The sequence below is a fragment of the Corvus kubaryi genome, unplaced genomic scaffold (genome assembly GCF_017639235.1).
Source record: "Corvus kubaryi isolate FWS band 111438036 unplaced genomic scaffold, C.kubaryi_AGA036_p1.0 133, whole genome shotgun sequence".
NCBI classification, from domain to species: domain Eukaryota; kingdom Metazoa; phylum Chordata; class Aves; order Passeriformes; family Corvidae; genus Corvus; species Corvus kubaryi.
Genome location: NW_024580667.1, coordinates 10,192,311 through 10,210,478, shown reverse-complemented (window position 1 = coordinate 10,210,478; position 18,168 = coordinate 10,192,311). Strand labels below are relative to the sequence as shown.

General features: G+C 41.4%; 1 protein-coding gene across 5 annotated transcripts in view; it reads right to left on the bottom strand.

The window, feature by feature from the left end:
- The window catches only part of KLHL15 (kelch like family member 15), a 28,522-nt gene extending 10,459 nt beyond the window's left edge, over window positions 1-18,063 (bottom strand). The window contains exons 1-4 of one of the 5 annotated variants that reach the window (XM_042036038.1): window positions 17,823-18,063; window positions 17,510-17,593; window positions 15,420-15,516; window positions 4,804-5,515 (exon numbers count right to left, since the gene is read on the bottom strand). In XM_042036038.1, the coding sequence (XP_041891972.1) occupies window positions 4,804-5,508 (705 nt within the window). In that variant the 5' untranslated portion in view covers window positions 5,509-5,515; window positions 15,420-15,516; window positions 17,510-17,593; window positions 17,823-18,063. Of the gene's footprint in view, window positions 1-4,803; window positions 5,516-13,572; window positions 13,684-13,890; window positions 13,970-15,419; window positions 15,517-17,509; window positions 17,594-17,822 lie in introns of those variants that run through there. The other 4 variants (XM_042036059.1, XM_042036076.1, XM_042036068.1 and 1 more) reach the window with 4 other exon arrangements.
- Between the last annotated feature and the right edge of the window lie 105 nt (window positions 18,064-18,168).

Below are 18,168 nucleotides of genomic sequence, written 5' to 3'. Positions count from 1 at the left end.
GAAAACCTTTTTAAAGAGGTTATACTGGGACATGTTTATGTAATGTAAGAGTTTCCTCAAGATATGCAGAGATGGAGAATAAGAACTATCTCAATGTATTAACTACCAGTTACAGTGGTTCACAGTCAGACTTTTAGCTACACAGACTGAGAACAGCATAAACTAAATCAAATGTGTCATTCCATAATAAAAGATGTAAAAATAATTAAAAACATCCACCCCTCTACTCACCCCCTAGGCAGTCAATACCAAAATCACCACTATCCTTCCAGTCACAGTAAATTTGAGCTTTAATGCATTTTCTCTTCTTCATTTTAAATCAGTGAAACACTCCATAAAAACTGCTGGCTTTCCAAATTAATGCAGCTTTTAATCATTGCCTATTTTTCTGCTGTATTGCAATGCATGCTTTTCTAGTTGTAGCAGCTATGGGAATCTCAGAATCTTCCATTTATATTATATGAAGAAGTAAAACAAAAAATTAAGCCATTAATTTCTAATTTGAAAAGTGATCTCCACAAAAGACCAGCTGTGTCCCATATTATGTTCATTAACTTTCCTCCTCCCCCAAAAAAATTACACTAATTAATAAGCTGCAGTAAGAGCAATGAAATGCAAGGTAAATGTTCTGTAACATGTTTTACTTCAGTATATGGCTTTAAAAAAAAAAATCCTCACATAACCGTTTATAGTTACTGCTCTATTTGTATTCTTTTTACTTAGGTTTATAAGAAAAAGCTTTCAAAAGCAGAAAGAAAGGCCTCTTTTGAACTGCCCAAACTAAACAGCTATTATTTGTGCACCTGGCAACTAAATTTTAATGTTATTATATGAGTGGATATTAACTTGCTTCCTTCTGTAGAACTGGTAAAAAAACCCCAAAGACAAACAAAAAGAAAGTACAGAAAAATCTCCATGGCTCATACTGTGACTTTAATCACCTCTAGTCATGTAAACAGAGACCTATTTTAAAGATTCTAACTTATTGTGCTAGTTTTCTAAGCCTGCCAATTCTGAATGTGCATGTGATGCAACTGAAACTCAGCTAGTAGGAGTACAAAAGTAATGTTCCACCTTTCCAATGAACAATGATGGCATCCATATCACACTTTTAAAGACCAAATTCTTACTCTTGAAAAAAAAACAAACTTAATTTACTAGAGATTAACCTGAATAAAAACTAAGGTCCATCAACTCTGCTAACAAAGATCCTTATTATTTTCACATCTACTTATCTCTGACCATATTCTAATCACAATTATAAGCCAGTATGAGAACTGGTCAGTACCAGTGAAGGGCTTTGAAGGACTGTTCTACAAGTGTTACAAATCACTTAAGTAATTTCAGCCTAACCATAGAAAGGCACAGCCTTGTGCAGCAAGGACAATGCCCTCAAATTGATTACTTGGCTGTTCCTTTTTAAAAACTGAATTCATCAAAGTCAAGCGGGAGTCTAACTCAATCTAATCTCTCAAATCAGAGTGGAGTCAACGATCTATATGCCACAATTAAGAAGCTCAGCACATAATAAATACTGCTAGGAAATCTATTCAAATCAACAATAACCTTAACATCCAAAAATATTAAGCACAGCACCTATCTACAGTAAGAGGGGTCCCCTAACCTCACCCACACTTCTTATTATAAGCTTCAGCAGACAAAGTTGTATAAGTAGATACACATGTACTACTAGACATGGAGGTAAATGGGAAAAAAAAAAAGAAATTCAACACATTTAAGAAAGGTAAAGTCACATTAACATAAAATTACAATGACATCTTCTCAAAAATTATTATTTTCTAGGCACAGGACAGCAGATATTCAAAGACAATGTGCATCGTACCTCTACACCAGAAGCTGATGAATGTAATGATTAGTAAGTTTTTCATTTAAGCTTGCCATTTATAAATCAGCATGGGCTAGTCATAACAAACCTTACAGACTGGACATAAAAAACCCCTGGATTTTAAGGACACGGGTTTTGAAACAACATTTCCATCTGAGTAGTACACAGAAACTAAATGGAGCTTAAGCAATATTTATCAGAGAGATCATTACATGGTTGCCTCCAGTAACATGGAGATTAACTCAATGATCCAGGTGAAAGGCACTCCAACTTCTATCTCCAAAATTCCTCAAGACTTACAGAGCCATGGACATGTTTCATAAAAATGAAAGCACAAAGTGGACAGTGAAACTTGTGCTTTCCCCAAACACTTTGCCTTCACTTTCTAACTATTCCCTAAATCCTTACTGGATTATCTTTCCATTTTCTCTCATACATCTGCATGTACTTTAAGGGCTGAGGAACAAAAGGAGTATCTACTCATACTTCAGAAGCCATTCTTCCAGGACAGTTTGCAGTAAGCAAACAGGCTGTACCTTCACTTGTGCACTCTAAACGCACATCAGACTCCAGGTGTTAATCTAGAGTCACTGATTTCATTTATAAATTGTGTACCTCTCCAAAAAAATGATGTAAGGAACAGAATGGCTTGAGAGGCCGAAAGTATCCTTATCATGACTTGCAAAGTTATATAAGTTATTTATATACTACAGTGACAGGCATCTGAGAAATGTCCATTAGAAAGATTACATAAAAGTACATATGACAAGCCAGCCAGTGTGTAGCAAATACAGAGTTAGCTGAACTGGCAGAGTCAAACTCAGACTTTATTTGGTACATTTATGCATTTAGTATGTGCTGGCTTCAGGAAAAGGGTGGATTCTGTTTGTGAATCTCCAAAAAAGGCAGTTTTACCACTATTTCCCCATTCCACACAGAGAAGAAAGAAGCCCTCCCCGGGTTACTGCCAGAACAGTGAACAGACGCACTCTTTTATTTAAAAAAATAAAGTGTTCTATATTCTGATGTTGGCTGCAACTGCAGTTGTCCTTTGTCACTTGTCATGCTGGATAACTTAATACTCTCTAGCCAGGGTAGAACACAAATACATTCCTAGCTGCAGTAACAAATGACATAATTAGCTCTGCTTCCCTCTGCTGAGTTGTCTCACTCCATAATCTGCACTGGCTTTTCTCTGCTCCCACATACAATTAACACGAAGGGTATTCACAGACAAAGCTTTTACATGTAGATATATAATCTGGGATGCTGAAAACAACGTCTCTCCTGAAGTTGTACCTATTGTGCCTGTGAAGATAAAACATGAGAAGCACTGTATGCAGGATTTATACCAACAATATCAAAACCAACTCCAGAAGTTATACCCAAATATAATGCTGAAGACCAACATACACTTTCACTTACAGAAATTTAACTGAAGACAGCTTGATGCTTGAGATTGTATCCCCAAAACTCATAGGGCTGAAGCAGTCTCACACAAATCCTGCCCTGTTAGATTAACCTCAAAAAAGTATGTTGTAAATTCTGTTTTATTACTGAAGAGCTTAAATGATGTAATAATATGATAAAAGCGCTATTTAAAAGACACAAGACACTACAATGCAGACTGTAGCATTAGCTAGCTCTTACTAGTTAAAAATGTTTTAACCCAATATAAACATTACATTAGTGCTCTAAAATATGTTTAGGTATTTATTTTATATCTATAGTTTAATATAGCATCATAAATATATTTTATGTATTATTACTTCCTATACTCAGTTCACAACAGAGAAAAAAATTCAAAATATAAAAATTCACTAGTCTGAAGTAATTAATAGCTCTTATAATCTGAAACTGAAATAAGTATAAGAATTACTGCTTGGATGATCCAGTGGCCCCTAAAACCACCAAAACCAATACAACCTTCTCTGCATTTTCACTAGACACTAAAGTAAAAATATATGGGAGGTTAATTTGTAAGAAGCACAACAAAAAACATGGGGTCTGAACTCCTATTAATCTGCTGAGAGGTGAAAAATACAGAAGTTGTATCTTATCACACAAAATTAACATTGTTAAAACAGCACAGCTCAAGGAATTCCTAACCTGAACACTGTTACTAACCTGCAAGAGAACTGATTACAAAGTACTGTAATTTTCTACTGTTAACAGATATTCAGAGATTCTCAAGAACTAAAACCAATATATTTTTGTCTGTTCTTCAACAGAAGAGTAGAAAAAGCAAGTTCTCTTTTACCTCTCACTACATACAATGAACAGTTGAACTATAAGATGACCTGCTACAAAGAGTCCTCTTATATTTAAAGTAAATCATTACATTTGACACAATAATTTTTTGATTGTGTTATGTCTTGTGTACAACCAAGCGTATGTGTAACTTTGCAGGATCGGGGCTTACTTCTAACTGCTGTGTAACAGCACAAGCACTGAGGATACAACAACAACAAAAACACTCTGCAGATTTAAGAGCAGATGCTACTTTTCATTTTTAAATAACCCTCCCCTGTACTTAAGCCACATAAGATCTACAGTCACTATTTTTGATTATATTGATAACAATTATTATAACATATACCCTACATATTATGTGCAGGTCTAAAGCCTCTGGAAAGCAAGAAGCAACTTGTGGAAAACAGTTAAGAATGTTTGAAATTAAACTAGATAAAAGTGACCTTATTTCAAAATGTTTTTTCCATATAAAGTCATGTATAAGCATGTACTGCAAACATACCTGTTCTCCAGCCACTGTAGGTATTATTGTCTAATAACCAAAGACAATACTTTTAGATGTTTGCCTTCTATGCCTTTCTTTATTAGAAAAATAAACGCTATAATTCTGTTCCTTCTCATAGCTTCAGGAATCTTACCTATTTACTGGCATGCTGCCCTAGCTAAATGATGAATCCTGCCTATTGCTTTTCAAATGCACCAACCTTCTCAAAAACACTGGATGGTGTCATCAAACAAAACCTGATGTTCTGAATGATGGTGTCCGTATGCCTCCAGCGTCTTCTATCATGGCGCAGCCAGGCCTGAACAGCTTCATACAGCTCTATCTCTGGAAACCTGCTCAGACGATCATTATCCAAGTAAGACATGAGCTTCTCAAAGCTCAGATACGAAAGAAAGTCAGGTCTGGACATGAGTGGCACAAAATTCTCTAGCAGAAAGGAATCCAATTTTTCCCTGACTCCTTCGATGTTTACACCAAAATCATCCAGAAGTCTCATAATTTCTGCACAGTTTTCTAAGCAGATTTTAGCTAAGAGAAAAGAGCAGCAAAACTTTACCACCTCTATAAGCTGGACATACATGGCAGCCTGAAGGATTTCATGAACAGTGTTCATACTCAGTTCAATAGTTCCATAGTACATGAATTGGAGGACATGACTGAAGCCTGTAGCTGTCAGACCTTTCAAATGGATTTTGTCCTGATCTCGTTCTCGCATGTCAGCTGTGAACATAATCCTGAAGTAATCACTCTGGGTGGCAAGCAGTGCTTTATGGGCCTGAAATTGGTGGTCTTCAATGACAAGTGTGACATCAAGAAGCAATCCCTCCTCATACAGTGCTCTGAATCCTGCAGAGACACTGGTGTCATGGATGGAGGAGCTAAACCCTTCCACGTCCCCTGCCATGAATCACCTGGGGGGAAGAAAAAAAAATAAAAAAATAAAAATAAATCATAATTTCTAATAACATATTACAAGCCCTTCCTGACCAGATAAATCCTAACTCAGATTGCTTTGATTAGGACTTAAAAGTCTTCACCATTCTTTTTGTTTTCTCTCTGGCTGAAGAATCAACTTAGGAAAAAACTTAAAACACAAACTTTAAATATTTCTCCCCCAACCAAATATTCTCATTTCAAAGACAGGGTAATGAACAAAAATAACTATGCAACACTGCCAAAATGATTCCTTACTCCAAGTTAATTCATGGTCATATAATGAACTAAAAAGGTTGTCATGGTTTTTTTCCTCTCCCTTCCATCAATCTTTCTAAAGAATTTATCTCAGGGGAGCAATAAAACACCCACTCATGAATAGCAAAGGTTTCAAAAAGGAAGCCAAATTTCCTTAACTTCAGAAACAAGCTTCAGTAGATCTGCACGTGGTATGATCAAAAAAAAAAAAAAAAAAAAAGTATTATGTTCTAAAATCTATGTCAAATTACTCAAAAGTTATTTAAAGGAAAATGAACATTTTCAGAGATACTATTTGATATTGTGTGCTTCACTTCTCCTGTAAAAACACAGTCCCATCATGTTCCCCCTGTTTCTTACTACAGTGATTAATATTAGATTATGAGATTTATGAAGTACAAAATACTAAGGCAATAAGAAGCACTGACAGGAATAAGTCACAAAAAATAATATTCTGTATTGTGGGCTTAGTGAAGCTCAATTGCTCATTAAGCATTTGCAGATATAGTATTACTTATGCAAGCTATAATTAAACTGTAAATAAACCAAAAAGAAATCTAAGAGTAGCAGGATCCTACCCTGTTAAAGTCAAGGAAGATAAATATTCAATAATCAAAATAAAAACCTATTCAAAATCCAGAAATTTCTCAAAATGTTGCTCAACTTCCTTGGGTTTATGTATGGTGAAGTTGCACAAGGCAGCTTGAACCAATTAACAATTCTTCAAAGGACAACAGCACACGCCATTTTCCTTCTCTGTCTCATTCTGGGACCTGAGCTCCTGCTGCCTACTTTGAGCCATTTCTGGGGTTCATTTGGCTTCTCCAGAAAGTCCATTCAACTCATAAACATGACTAAAAAATAAATTAAGAGCAGGGAGGGACAGACGTGAAAAAGACACATGACACAAACATGACCACCCCACTCCCCAGCACACACAAAACCTCAAAACTAGACATCTTTCTGATTCCCAGTGAGCTGACTTCTGACTTGACATTGTGGGGTTTGGCACACGAACCAACATGATGCAGAGGGCAGAGCACATACTTGAGCAGGAAGAGAGAGAAAGAGCAACAACTTCCCTATTTGACATTAATTTACTATTATAATTGATTCATCTTGTTTTATTCCTCTTCATCCCACCTTAAATTACACTGGAACTTTCCCTCAGATATTTGTTGCATTTAACTCTGAATTTCCTATAACAAGTAAAGCTAATAATGTTTTGGTACTGGTAACCCACATGAAAAGCTAAATAATACCAACAATTAGAAAAACCTGCAGATTCTCAACATCATAAAACTTCACACAAGTATATGGATCCAGAAGTGACTCTAGAGTGGCCCACGTTTCACAGCCTCAGGGAGCAGTTACCACTTACCCCCACTTCTTCAAGTACCACATTCTGGCTGCTGCCATTGTAACAGGAATGCATTTTATTAGACTCATCAATGGATAATCATCTCCTCTCCTTCACTCCTCAGCACCATCCTGGAAAATCAAACTGGAGACACCCTTTGTCTGTGCAAAACTAATCTGGTGAGTGGTGTTTGTAGCCACACCTCATGGAATTAGCACCATTCCCACACTGCTGAAGCCTAATAATGGGTTCTGTGCAAAATAAAGTCAATGCTGGGAGTGTTCATTACAATTAAGGCCTTCTCACAAAATTCAAATTCCTGAAAGTAAGAGCAGGAGCACAAGAACAAAAATGATAATCCAATCACTTTCTCACCAGTATTCATGATGGCACCTTCCCCTCAATGTCACTGAAGACAAAAAGAAACATGCAAACTGCTCTGGAACCTCATATTGTGAAACTCTTATTCCTCAACATCAAATGCCTACCAGAAAGAAAAATTACCATCAGATATTTTTCTTAGTTGTTGCCAATTCTTACACAAAAGCAGATGAGGAAAGAAGCACTTCACTAACTCTTACCACCTCAAAAAGAAGCAACCAACTGAAGAGGAAGCATAGAGCCTGACTTTACAGGATTTTGCTTTCTAATTGGATTTCTCATATCAAATAAAAAGGTAAGCACCAATATTAGCTTTTTTCCTTCTTTCGTTGGAGCACTTGTAATTCGTCTCCTCCCATCCCCAGTTCTCTGATGTTTAATAATAGCTGAGCTCATACCTCACTCTTCCCTCTTGAAGAGATTTAATGATCACTTGCCACTCATCTTCATAAAACATAGAGACTTGAAACAACTCTGACTGCTATCTGAAATCAGCCAAGAGGTTCAGAGGTTACAAGGACTCTCAGACAGTAAAACTGTGTAAGTTACAGTGCTTCAGGAGACCAACTAAGACTTGGCTCGGCATCAGTTCCATGATCAGGGTTAAAAACAGGAAAGGACAGTTGGAATTTGCAAATGTGAGAACGAGAACAGAATAACACAACTGTATATCAGGGGGAGAAAAAGTCAAAAAATGAAGCAACATTCCCCAGGTGGCTGAAGCAATATATATTCTTCTAGAAATAATGGGATATCCCATCACACAGGCAATATCACTGAGAGGATTTCTTCAAAACGGTATGTGCATTACTGTGTACCTGAACAACATAAAAAAGCCACGGCAGCAAGCTCCAAACACACAGTAGCATCTTTGCCCTTCCCTTGAGAAAGATAATTACATTATGGGTACTCCACAAATAAAAGGAGAGAAATTAACTTGTACACAGGATGGCCCTAAAAGAAAGGCCTCTTTCACCACCCTCAAAGAAGCAAAAAGGAAAAGTTGGCAAGTGAAGTTAAGCAAAGACATGTGGTAGATGCACCTCCAGTGCTGCTTTTAAGGATCAAAACAAGTAAATCATACTCCAAACAAACAAACAAAAACCCAAAACAAACAAAACCCATGAACAAACAGAAGCTACAAACCAACCAAAACACAAACAAACCCCCCAACCAAACCAGCACTAGAGAGTACTGGGCAACTGGCTCTAGGTGGCCCTGCAGGTGGCCCAGATGATCTCCAGAGGCCCCTTACAACCTCAACTAGTCTGTCAATCTGTGATTCTGTTGCTTTGGCACAGACACTGCACTGATGTGGGGAATTTTTTTTGCGACCTCCTTTTTAATTCTGATTAAATATAAATAAGACAAATATACGTGCAAAAAAAAAATCATATGTTACTATCCTTCAAATTTTCAATCTAACAAGGCAGGAATCACTGAAATATTGAGAAAGAAAACCCACCTGTGTTTAGGGAACACCTTTAAGGGCTCCAATTTTATACATCTCCCTACAACTGGCTATTCCTTAAAAATATTTAAAACTCTTAATCAGCCACAAATGTCTACAAGGGTAACAAAGTGGTCAACACTTGGAAATTATTATTTCTGAATGTTTTAAAAATGTGGGTGTTTAAGTCACTTAATCCTTCTTTTCACATTCCTGCTGATATTGCTTTTAGAAAATCTACAGTTTTCAACATCAAAATATTTTTCCTCACAAACAGCAAGCATTTAATGGATTATTTAAGTAGACACAAAACCAGTAAGACTTCTCCTTACATCACCTAAAGAAGCTTCAGAATTCTGTGAGTGAAAAGCAAAAGGACTAGTTGTCTTCCTGTATTAAATACAAGGAGTGAATATCCTTTTTTTGGCATAAAGCCATATACATGATCAGCAGATAAATTTTTCTTTAAAACAAAAAAATATATTGCCAGTGCAAATATGCAAAGGGGTTAAAATACTGCAAAAACTGGGAAACTAGATAATTAAATGCGTATTATGCTTAACTGGTAAAAGTCTTCATTTATAAAGCTAACATCCTCCGTCAAAAGCAAATAGCAATGTGGTAGTTCAAACATTAAAAAAAGCAATACAAAATACTCTCAAACAAAGCAATTTTTCTAAACCATAGCTATGCCATTCCTCCCACACACACTTGCAATCTTTGATGTAATTCTATGCACTATTCAAATGCTGCAGTTATTTCCCAGAGGACAATACCTAACAATTTTTTTTTTCATATTTTCAATAAAAATGGAAAATTCAGTTAGATTTTCTTCATGCATGCAAATCACAGCAGCACACTTAATCCTAAGGAAGACATGGAGCCTGCAGTGGTCTATAGGAAAACTGGAACAAAAAAATTCCAATGTATAAACAATAAAGGGGAGGTGGGGGGCAATCTACGTTGACATTCGTTATTGTTCTGCACATATTAGAGCTGATCGGGGTAATGCAGCACAGGAAGTAAGACTCTGCTGAAAAGTCAAAAGAGAAATACATTTAACCTTACTAGCTGTTCCTGACATTTTTTCCTCTTTTAGCACATAATGCATTAGAGTCTACAGTGCTGTGACTGTAAAACCACTTACTTGGAACACTGATTTCTCATCTTTATTCTGCAGATGTAATAAAAGTCTGAAAACCCTAATCCAGACTGCTTTTTCTTGCTAAACAAGGAGAATCTTCTTTCCTCAGGGTGTCTGAGGCTCTTAGTCACAAGCAGAAGAAATGGAGTCTAAATGCACTACCTATTGAGAAGCAAGTTATAGAATACCTGCTTTTGACTCATGCCCTCCTGGATTTAAAATCTCTCCAAAAGCAGTACTACCTGAAAAAGGGCCCTTTGAGTATGTGTCTTTATGTAATATGTAAGCTTATATGCATTTTCTAGGGACAGAAATGTATCATTCTAGGAAAGTATTGACAATACCAAGTCTAGGACACCAGCTCAAAGGAAAATTTCTGCTTTCCTTTACTGTTGTTCCTTAGTAACTCATTTGGGATGCTGAGACACAACCAGCAAGTTTTGTTTACTGATTATGGAGTACTTGTTCATTTTACCTAGCCCATAGATATTCTAAGAAATCACCTTCATGAACACAGCTGAACAACAAATTTTCACATCATAAAACACTATTATCTATGAGTTACACCAGAAGATATTTCACCAGACACATAGAACCATGCTTTGGTTACACCAAGTACTAAAACAGAGCTTAAAAGTCAATAATCTCTTCCATCCACCAAATACGTGCATTTAAATGTGAATTTTAAAGCCATTATGCATGCTTTATTTGGTGAGGTGCACAGCAAAGGCTGCCTAGAGCAGAATTCTTTACCCTAGTTTTGTTAACACGCTTTTCTGCAGGAATAGGACATTTCTCCATAGTCAAATGTTATAGACACATATGAAAATACAATACAACAAGTATTTGAACACACTAGCAAACATTCACAACTGCATACATGGCTGAAGGCTGGGCCTTTGAATGTAGTGTACTGTACTGAGTAAGAATGCAATTATAACATACACAGTACAAGTAATGTATCCCCCAAATTAAACCTTTGTTTACACAGTTTGACACGAAAAACATTATTTTGTCCACCATTTTTCATCATAATTTCCTACTAACAACAGCAGAAGGAGTGATGTGATGCGGGATAGATCAATAACCAGTGGATATCAAAACTTTCCGTTGCTACAACAATTGCAAATGTAGGGAACAAAGAAATACATCCAGTTTCCACATGTTTTACCTAAAATGCTTTATCATTAATACACTAAATTTGGGAAACAATTTATCTTAAACTATAGGTATGTTCATGTTTAAGGCTTCATCCAATCCATCTCGAGAATTCCAAAAGCATTGGATTTACTTGAGAGACAAGAAGTTAGAAGCTTACCAATCACTGCCAGTCAGAGGAACCAGACTGCCAGAACTCCAGAAATTAAAACTTGGCTGCTCCTGATGGCTGTCCACACTCCATTTCTTTGGGGCACACAGCTGACCAGGACAGCTCTGCTGCCGATCTCTGGCCATGCTGCTATCTGGGAGCAATCCGAATCAGTTCATAGCAACAGTGGCACTTTGTGTCAGTGCTCTCTGATGTCATTAAAGCTGTGCCAGAAGCATCAGAACTAGTTACAACCAAACCTACTAAAACTCCGCATGGATTATGCCTCAGCTCAGGATGGTTATTCTTCACTCTAAGCGGGCCAGAACCTGTAACTGCACTTCACAGACACTAAGATAGCTTGAACCATCTGTCTAAAAGGTCACTGCATCACAACACCTGTACAGAAAAACCTGCTCCCAAACACAGAGGAAGCTCACCACAACGCTCTTCCAATTGCATTTACTGATACCAGAACAGGTGCCCTGTATAAAACAGTTGATACACCCACAAAAATGAGAATTGTCTTTAACTGGAAAAACTTGTATTACTAATACCTAAAAGTTAAATGATGATAGTGTTGCAAACTACAGATTTGCCACAGCTCTCAAAGTGGACAGGACTGCTCTATCCTGAGCGATAACAATTCTTATATATATAATATTTGTGTCTTATAGAATGATTCATCTTTTCAAATGTAAGAAAAAAGTATGAATAAAGTGTGATTTTCTCACTGTGAAGCTATTTATGTATAATAAATTTTATGTGTACGTGAAGCTGTTTATGTATAATAAATTTTATATGTATGTGAAGCTATTTTGTGTATTCTATACAGAAAAGTAGCAAGTTACGCATCTGTTAGTGACAAAAAATCATTTGATTACCACAAATTTTTAGCATGATAAGAAGGGAATGAGCTACAAGTAGTATTTAAACTATATGAATAAAAATATTTTACATCTAAATTAGGATTGCTAAACTACCCCCTCCATTTGTCTTTTTGTTGTCTGTATCTTTATTGCTAACTTAGTAAATACTCCTAGCATTTTCTGAGAAAATTACATTAATTGTGCCCTTTGAGGCACACAGGTTTGACCTCACTAACAAATGTCAAACTCGCTTGTCAGAAACACAGAAATCTCAAACATATTTAATTTCTACGCCTATCCCCCAAACTGGCAATTAGATGAATGAAAAAGGTCTGATGTCTCCAGTGCGAGCTCAATGGTTATCTGCTGTGCTCTGCTGAAAGACAAATCAACACGTGTAGATGCAAACCAGCCACAGGGTATAATTAAGGAAAGTGAAGGGAGATGAGTGTCAGTGGGAAAGTTTATAGGACATGTGGTAGAAATTAAACACGTTTGCTAGGTGTTGGAAGGCAAAAGACAGGAAGTATGTTGGTGCATGGTGGTAAGCTCAGGAGATCTGAACGTGAACTGGGGCAAGAGTGGTGCAAGAGCTGGGTTATCCTAGGGGCAAGTATACATAACAAGTCCACAGGAAGCCAGACTTCAGTAGTTCTGTCCTTTTATCCAGTAACAGCTTTATGATTCTCCTATTCCTCTTCTAAATGGGGGGGGGGACGACGACACCCAAATCCCAAACAATAAAAAGGCAAGAACTTTAAATTTTTAAGTGACGTTTCAGTATTCACCAAATAGATCCAGTAGTAACCCTGGGTAGCTCTACTCGTTCAGATCACGGATACTTTTTTCGCCATCAGCTACGATGGGAGAGAACAGGCCATTTTCGGGGCAGGAACTCAGATGACCTACTTCAACCTGTCTGCTCGCACGCTCAGCCCCGCTCCGCGGTGAGCGGAGCTCGCAGGCCGAGCTCCCCGGGAACTGGGGCCGGCAGGCCCGGGGTCCGCGACGTGCGGCCGCAGGCACCCGAGGGGCCCAGCGGGGGCTGCGCTCGCCCCGAACCCGCCAGGCTTCCGGTGCGCCCCCCCGGCGCGGCCGTGCCCGATCCCCGCTCCAGCCCGCCCGCTCCCCGCCTGCCGCCCGCGGGCACCCGGCCCGCCGCCCCCGAGCCCGGGGAGGGTCCCTGAGGGCCAGGAGGGCGCCCGGGCCACCCTCGATGGGGCGGGCGGCGGCGGCGGGAGGGCCCGGGGGATCCTTTACCCACCTCTCGGCAGCGGCGGCGCTGAGGACGCGGCTCCTCCCGCTGGAGCGGCGGAGAGGGGCCCTGGCTCCGTGTACCATACAGCCAGGGGCGGCGGAGGGAGGCGCCGGGGGGCTGCGGAGAGGGGCAATGGCTGAGGCGAAACCGGGAGGAGGAGGAGAAGGAGGCGGAGGAAGAAGGGGGGATCCTGCGCTCCCTCCTCCTCGCCGTCCGCGCTCGGGGGGAGGTGGGAGCCGCCCCCGCCGCGCCGCCCGGGCACCGACGCTCCCAGCCCGGCCCGGCCTCGCCCCCGGGGTCCCCGCCGCCCTCACGCTTGTTTACCTTCCGCGCTGCCCGGCGCGGCCGCGGGCGCCATGTTCCCCCGGCAGCACCGCGCCGGCCGTCACTTCCGCCGCACCTGCGGCCGCGCGGGCGGGGGACCCGGGGCACGGAACGGGCACCGGCAGCCCGGCACCGGCAGCCCGGCACCGCCCCGGGCCGGCCCCGCTCGCCAGCCCCCGCCCCGTGCGGGCTCAGCCAGACGCCGGAGCACCGGCACGCCTCGAGGAGCACGGCTGCAGAAAGCGACACCGAGAAGCATCATCGGCGTCCAGCCCGCGAGGACGCGCATCCACACGCGTCCGCTTTCGGAGAGTCGGGGTTGCTCTGCTCTCTCCCACCCCGCTGCCTCCAGGCTATCGCCCCTTTCTCCGAGGCTATGGCAGCTGCCCGGTGTAGCGCTGCAGCCCGTCCCGGGCTACAGGAACCCCTGCTCGGGGCCGGCTGAGCTCCTCCCCGGCCACCGGCCAGCCGCAGGTGCTGCGGGCTGATCCCAGCTCCCTGCTCTCCGCAGGCTGCCTTGCCAGCCGGCGTGGGAACCGGGTCACCAGAGCCCCAGGGGTTGGGGCCGGCAGCCGCCGGCGCTCAGCGGAGCAGCCCTTGAGCAGCGAACAAACTGCACGCAGCCCTGGGTGGGACGAGCAGGGCTTTGCCTTAGTACAAACATCACCCGTTTGCTTTCGCTATTTTGCCTTTGCCTGGCAAACTCTGATTTTATTGTAAGGGATGAACTAACCTACGTGGACCTTTGGTTTGCCACTACCACCCCCAAACCGTTTGCTACCCTTCTACGTACCTCCCTGTCACCTTCTATGTCACTGCTGCTTTAAATAGCAGGCCACAGGCTGCCATCCTCTCCCTGTTTACTGCTGTTCCCACCCCCTTCACAGCCTATTTTCAGTCTCTCATTACCACCCTCTCCCCATTGATTTATAAAACAAGTGTACCTTCTCTATAGCTGCCACCCCCAGGCTGAATGTCTTTCCCACCTTTCACAGCTTCACACAATGAACCAGCTATTCCATGTGGTGCTTCACAAAGACTTCCCAAGGCTATTCCCACTCTGTTCAACTGCCCACTTACTGCTCCCTCGTGCTACAATCAACCTCCTATTCACTCCTTCATCCCAATGGCCAGACCTCTCTCGACTTGGCAACTTCTTACTATTCCATCTCACTCACTCATGCAGTAAATTTGCCCCATCTCCCCAGTCACTGTTTTAAAACCTGTTACTTGTGCACTTACTGTGAAACAACTGGCCTTTACAGACTGACCCTACAGCAGGTGTTCCTGCCACCTATGTCTCAAAGGATGGACATTCCCTCCCTTTTCCATAAGGTACATCTCCTGCTGCAGCAAGCACGTACCCACCCATAGCTAATGCTGCAACAAAGAAAAATGAGTAGAAACTAAGTTTCCATATGCAGAAATGACACAACCAAAACTTGATGCATCCTTCTCCACTCCTCAGACTTTTGACCTTCATAGGTCAGCAAGAGTGGAAAAAGCTAAGCAAGACTTTTATGTTTTACCTGACTGTCATTTTGCTGTCTGCAGTTTGTGTCAAGCTGAGGCATAAGATGATCTTCAGGTCTCTCCTACACACTGTCACAGAAGAGGACCTCAAACCTAGCCACAAAACAAAACCACAACAGCTTTGACATTTAAAACATCTCAACATTTCAATGCACAAAACCCCCCTCCCACCCCCTTCTCTTTCACACTGAACAGTTTGCTTCTACCAAAAAATCAAAATATGATAATAATATCTCGATTCTAGTCTCCTAAATAAAATTAAATAAAATTACATTTAAGCCTCTGACAAGGACCACTGGTATCAAAATTACCTTGCTAAGTATTAATTCAAACAGAGATTTGGGTTGACCCCTCTGATTTAGGCATCTGTACAAAATCAGTGGCTAAGTAGTTACCTGGCTTAAATGAGTATTGCAATGAATAAAATTCCGGATATAGTTTTTTGAGCTACATTAATACACTTGTTACCGTTTAATTATAGTATTTTAAAATTTATTTAATTCATACATACATGTACAATACACATATATTGACATATGACATAATGTCAACTCCTAGAAACGTTCTTAAATATTTTACTCGGGGTTATTCAGCCTGGACAAGAGAAGGCTCTGAGGAAACCTTATAGAAGCTTCCAGTGCCTAAAGGTGAAGGCTAGAAAATAAGAAGGCTAGAAACTGGACTTTTCACAAGGGCATGTAGTGACAGAACAAGGGGGAATGGCTTTAAACTGAAAGAGAGCAGGTTTAGATTAAATGCTAATTCTTTGCTGTGAGGCACAGGTTGTCCAGAGAGGCTGTAGATGCCCCGTCCCTGGAAGTGTTTAAGTCCAGCCTGGATGGGGCTCTGTGCAACCTGGTCTACTGAAAGGTGTTTATGCCCATGGCAGGAAGATTTGAATTCAGTGATCTCTGAGGTCCTTCCCAAACCAAACCATTCTATGATCCTACAATAATTAGACATTTGCAGGCTTTAGACTTTCCTGGGTTTTCTTTATCCTACAAATACTTCCAAATAAGTGAATCAAAATAGCAAGAGTTCCTCGGAATATGTAAAATTTACAATCTCATTGTTAAAATAGAAGCAACAGTTGTGTATTCTTTTCACATTCCTGACAGGGTGTTTGGCAAGGATTAAGTCCTTTTTAAAGGCTGTTTCAAATGTGACAAGAACTATTTCCATAATTTTACACTGCGCTGCATTTATTGCATAATTTAAACAGGTAAGTAATGACATAGTCCAGTATTTTCAGTTCATTTTCATAAAAGAGGGATTGTACATGTGCGGACATTGAGGCAACTACAATAAAGTATTGCATCATGTTCCCGCTACACTTTGTGTATCTCAGTTGTTTTTCCCAGAAGTGAGATATTTAACACAAAATTGAAAACACCATGTGGCCTGATAAAAGATTAGATATAAAAATTTATTTTCTAAGCCAATGTACATGATTGGGTTGCAAGACAAAATACATTTTGTCATTGGCAACACCATCATAGATACTGGAAGGTTTCTTACGATGTGTTCCTGTTAGTTTCTTCAGATCAAGAACAGTGGCAATGTGTTTGCTCTAGCTATATCCAGCAGAACTCACTATAACTCTTGCATCAGGAAAGCATGGCAACAGTAGCATTTGTCAAAGTGGGAGGTTACAACCATTGTTCAACCAGGCATACCAGTTTCACACAGATTTCCATCATCGCACTTCAACCACGTGGTTGTCTGCCCCAAACCTGCTTTTTTTGACCTGCAAAGCCAGGCAAAGTCTGAGAACAAACATGTTTTCCAACAGACAAAGCCACAGTTGTTGGCACAACACACACATACTTGAGATGACTGGTTACCTGCACTGAAACCTGTTTCCCTGACCACGGAAATACTATCAGCAACATCCTCTATGTCTTTAAGAGGTTCCCATGAAGAAGTCAGTTTGATTTCCCATAGGGAAGGGTTGGGAATTTGGCCTTTACTCCCCGGTGAACCTCTAAACTGACTCTCATCACTCGATTAGGGATTTTATTCAATTCTTAAAGCATTTATGTCATACCAAACTCTGGAAACAGCAACTGTTTGGTGGGATTTTTACCTGTTTCGTACAAAACATTCAGGTTGTTCGCATCTTGGGGCAGCTCTTATATCCACATCGTCTCCCTAACAATAAGCGCCCAGCCTACAAAAGACAGTAACAAGAAAAAAGGTTGACATTAGAAAGATCTTCTCACGCTGACGGCCAGCAGAGATTATAACACGTGTACGGTGACATGTTACTGTTCAAGCAGACACCGTGTTCGATGTGCTCATTTCATACGCGCACGGACATCGTGCTTCGGTCTTCTCCCCAGGTGCCTTTCTGCATCGCACCCCCTCGGCACCCCAAATAAATCCACACAGCAACAAACCCTGACCGCGGCACGAGCCTCCCGCCTTCGCTGTGTCTTCCAGCGAGCCCGGTGTCCGCCGCGCAGCCACGGCGCTGTTTCACACCCGCGCTGCACGGCACTAGCGCGGCATCCCCGCGGGCCCGGGCGGCCTCTGCTGGGCTCCCGGCGCTCTGGGGCGGGTTTTTCGGGACGTCGGTCTCCGCGGGCTCCCGGCCCCGGCCGAGCTGCGCGCTCCCGTAGCCGCGCCGCGCCCGCCCCGGGTTCCCCCCGCGCTCCCGCGCCCGTTCCCCGCCGGCCGCGCCCCCGCCCCGTGCACGCGCACGCTGCGCGGCCCCGCCGCAGGCCCCGGTTGCATCATCCGGCG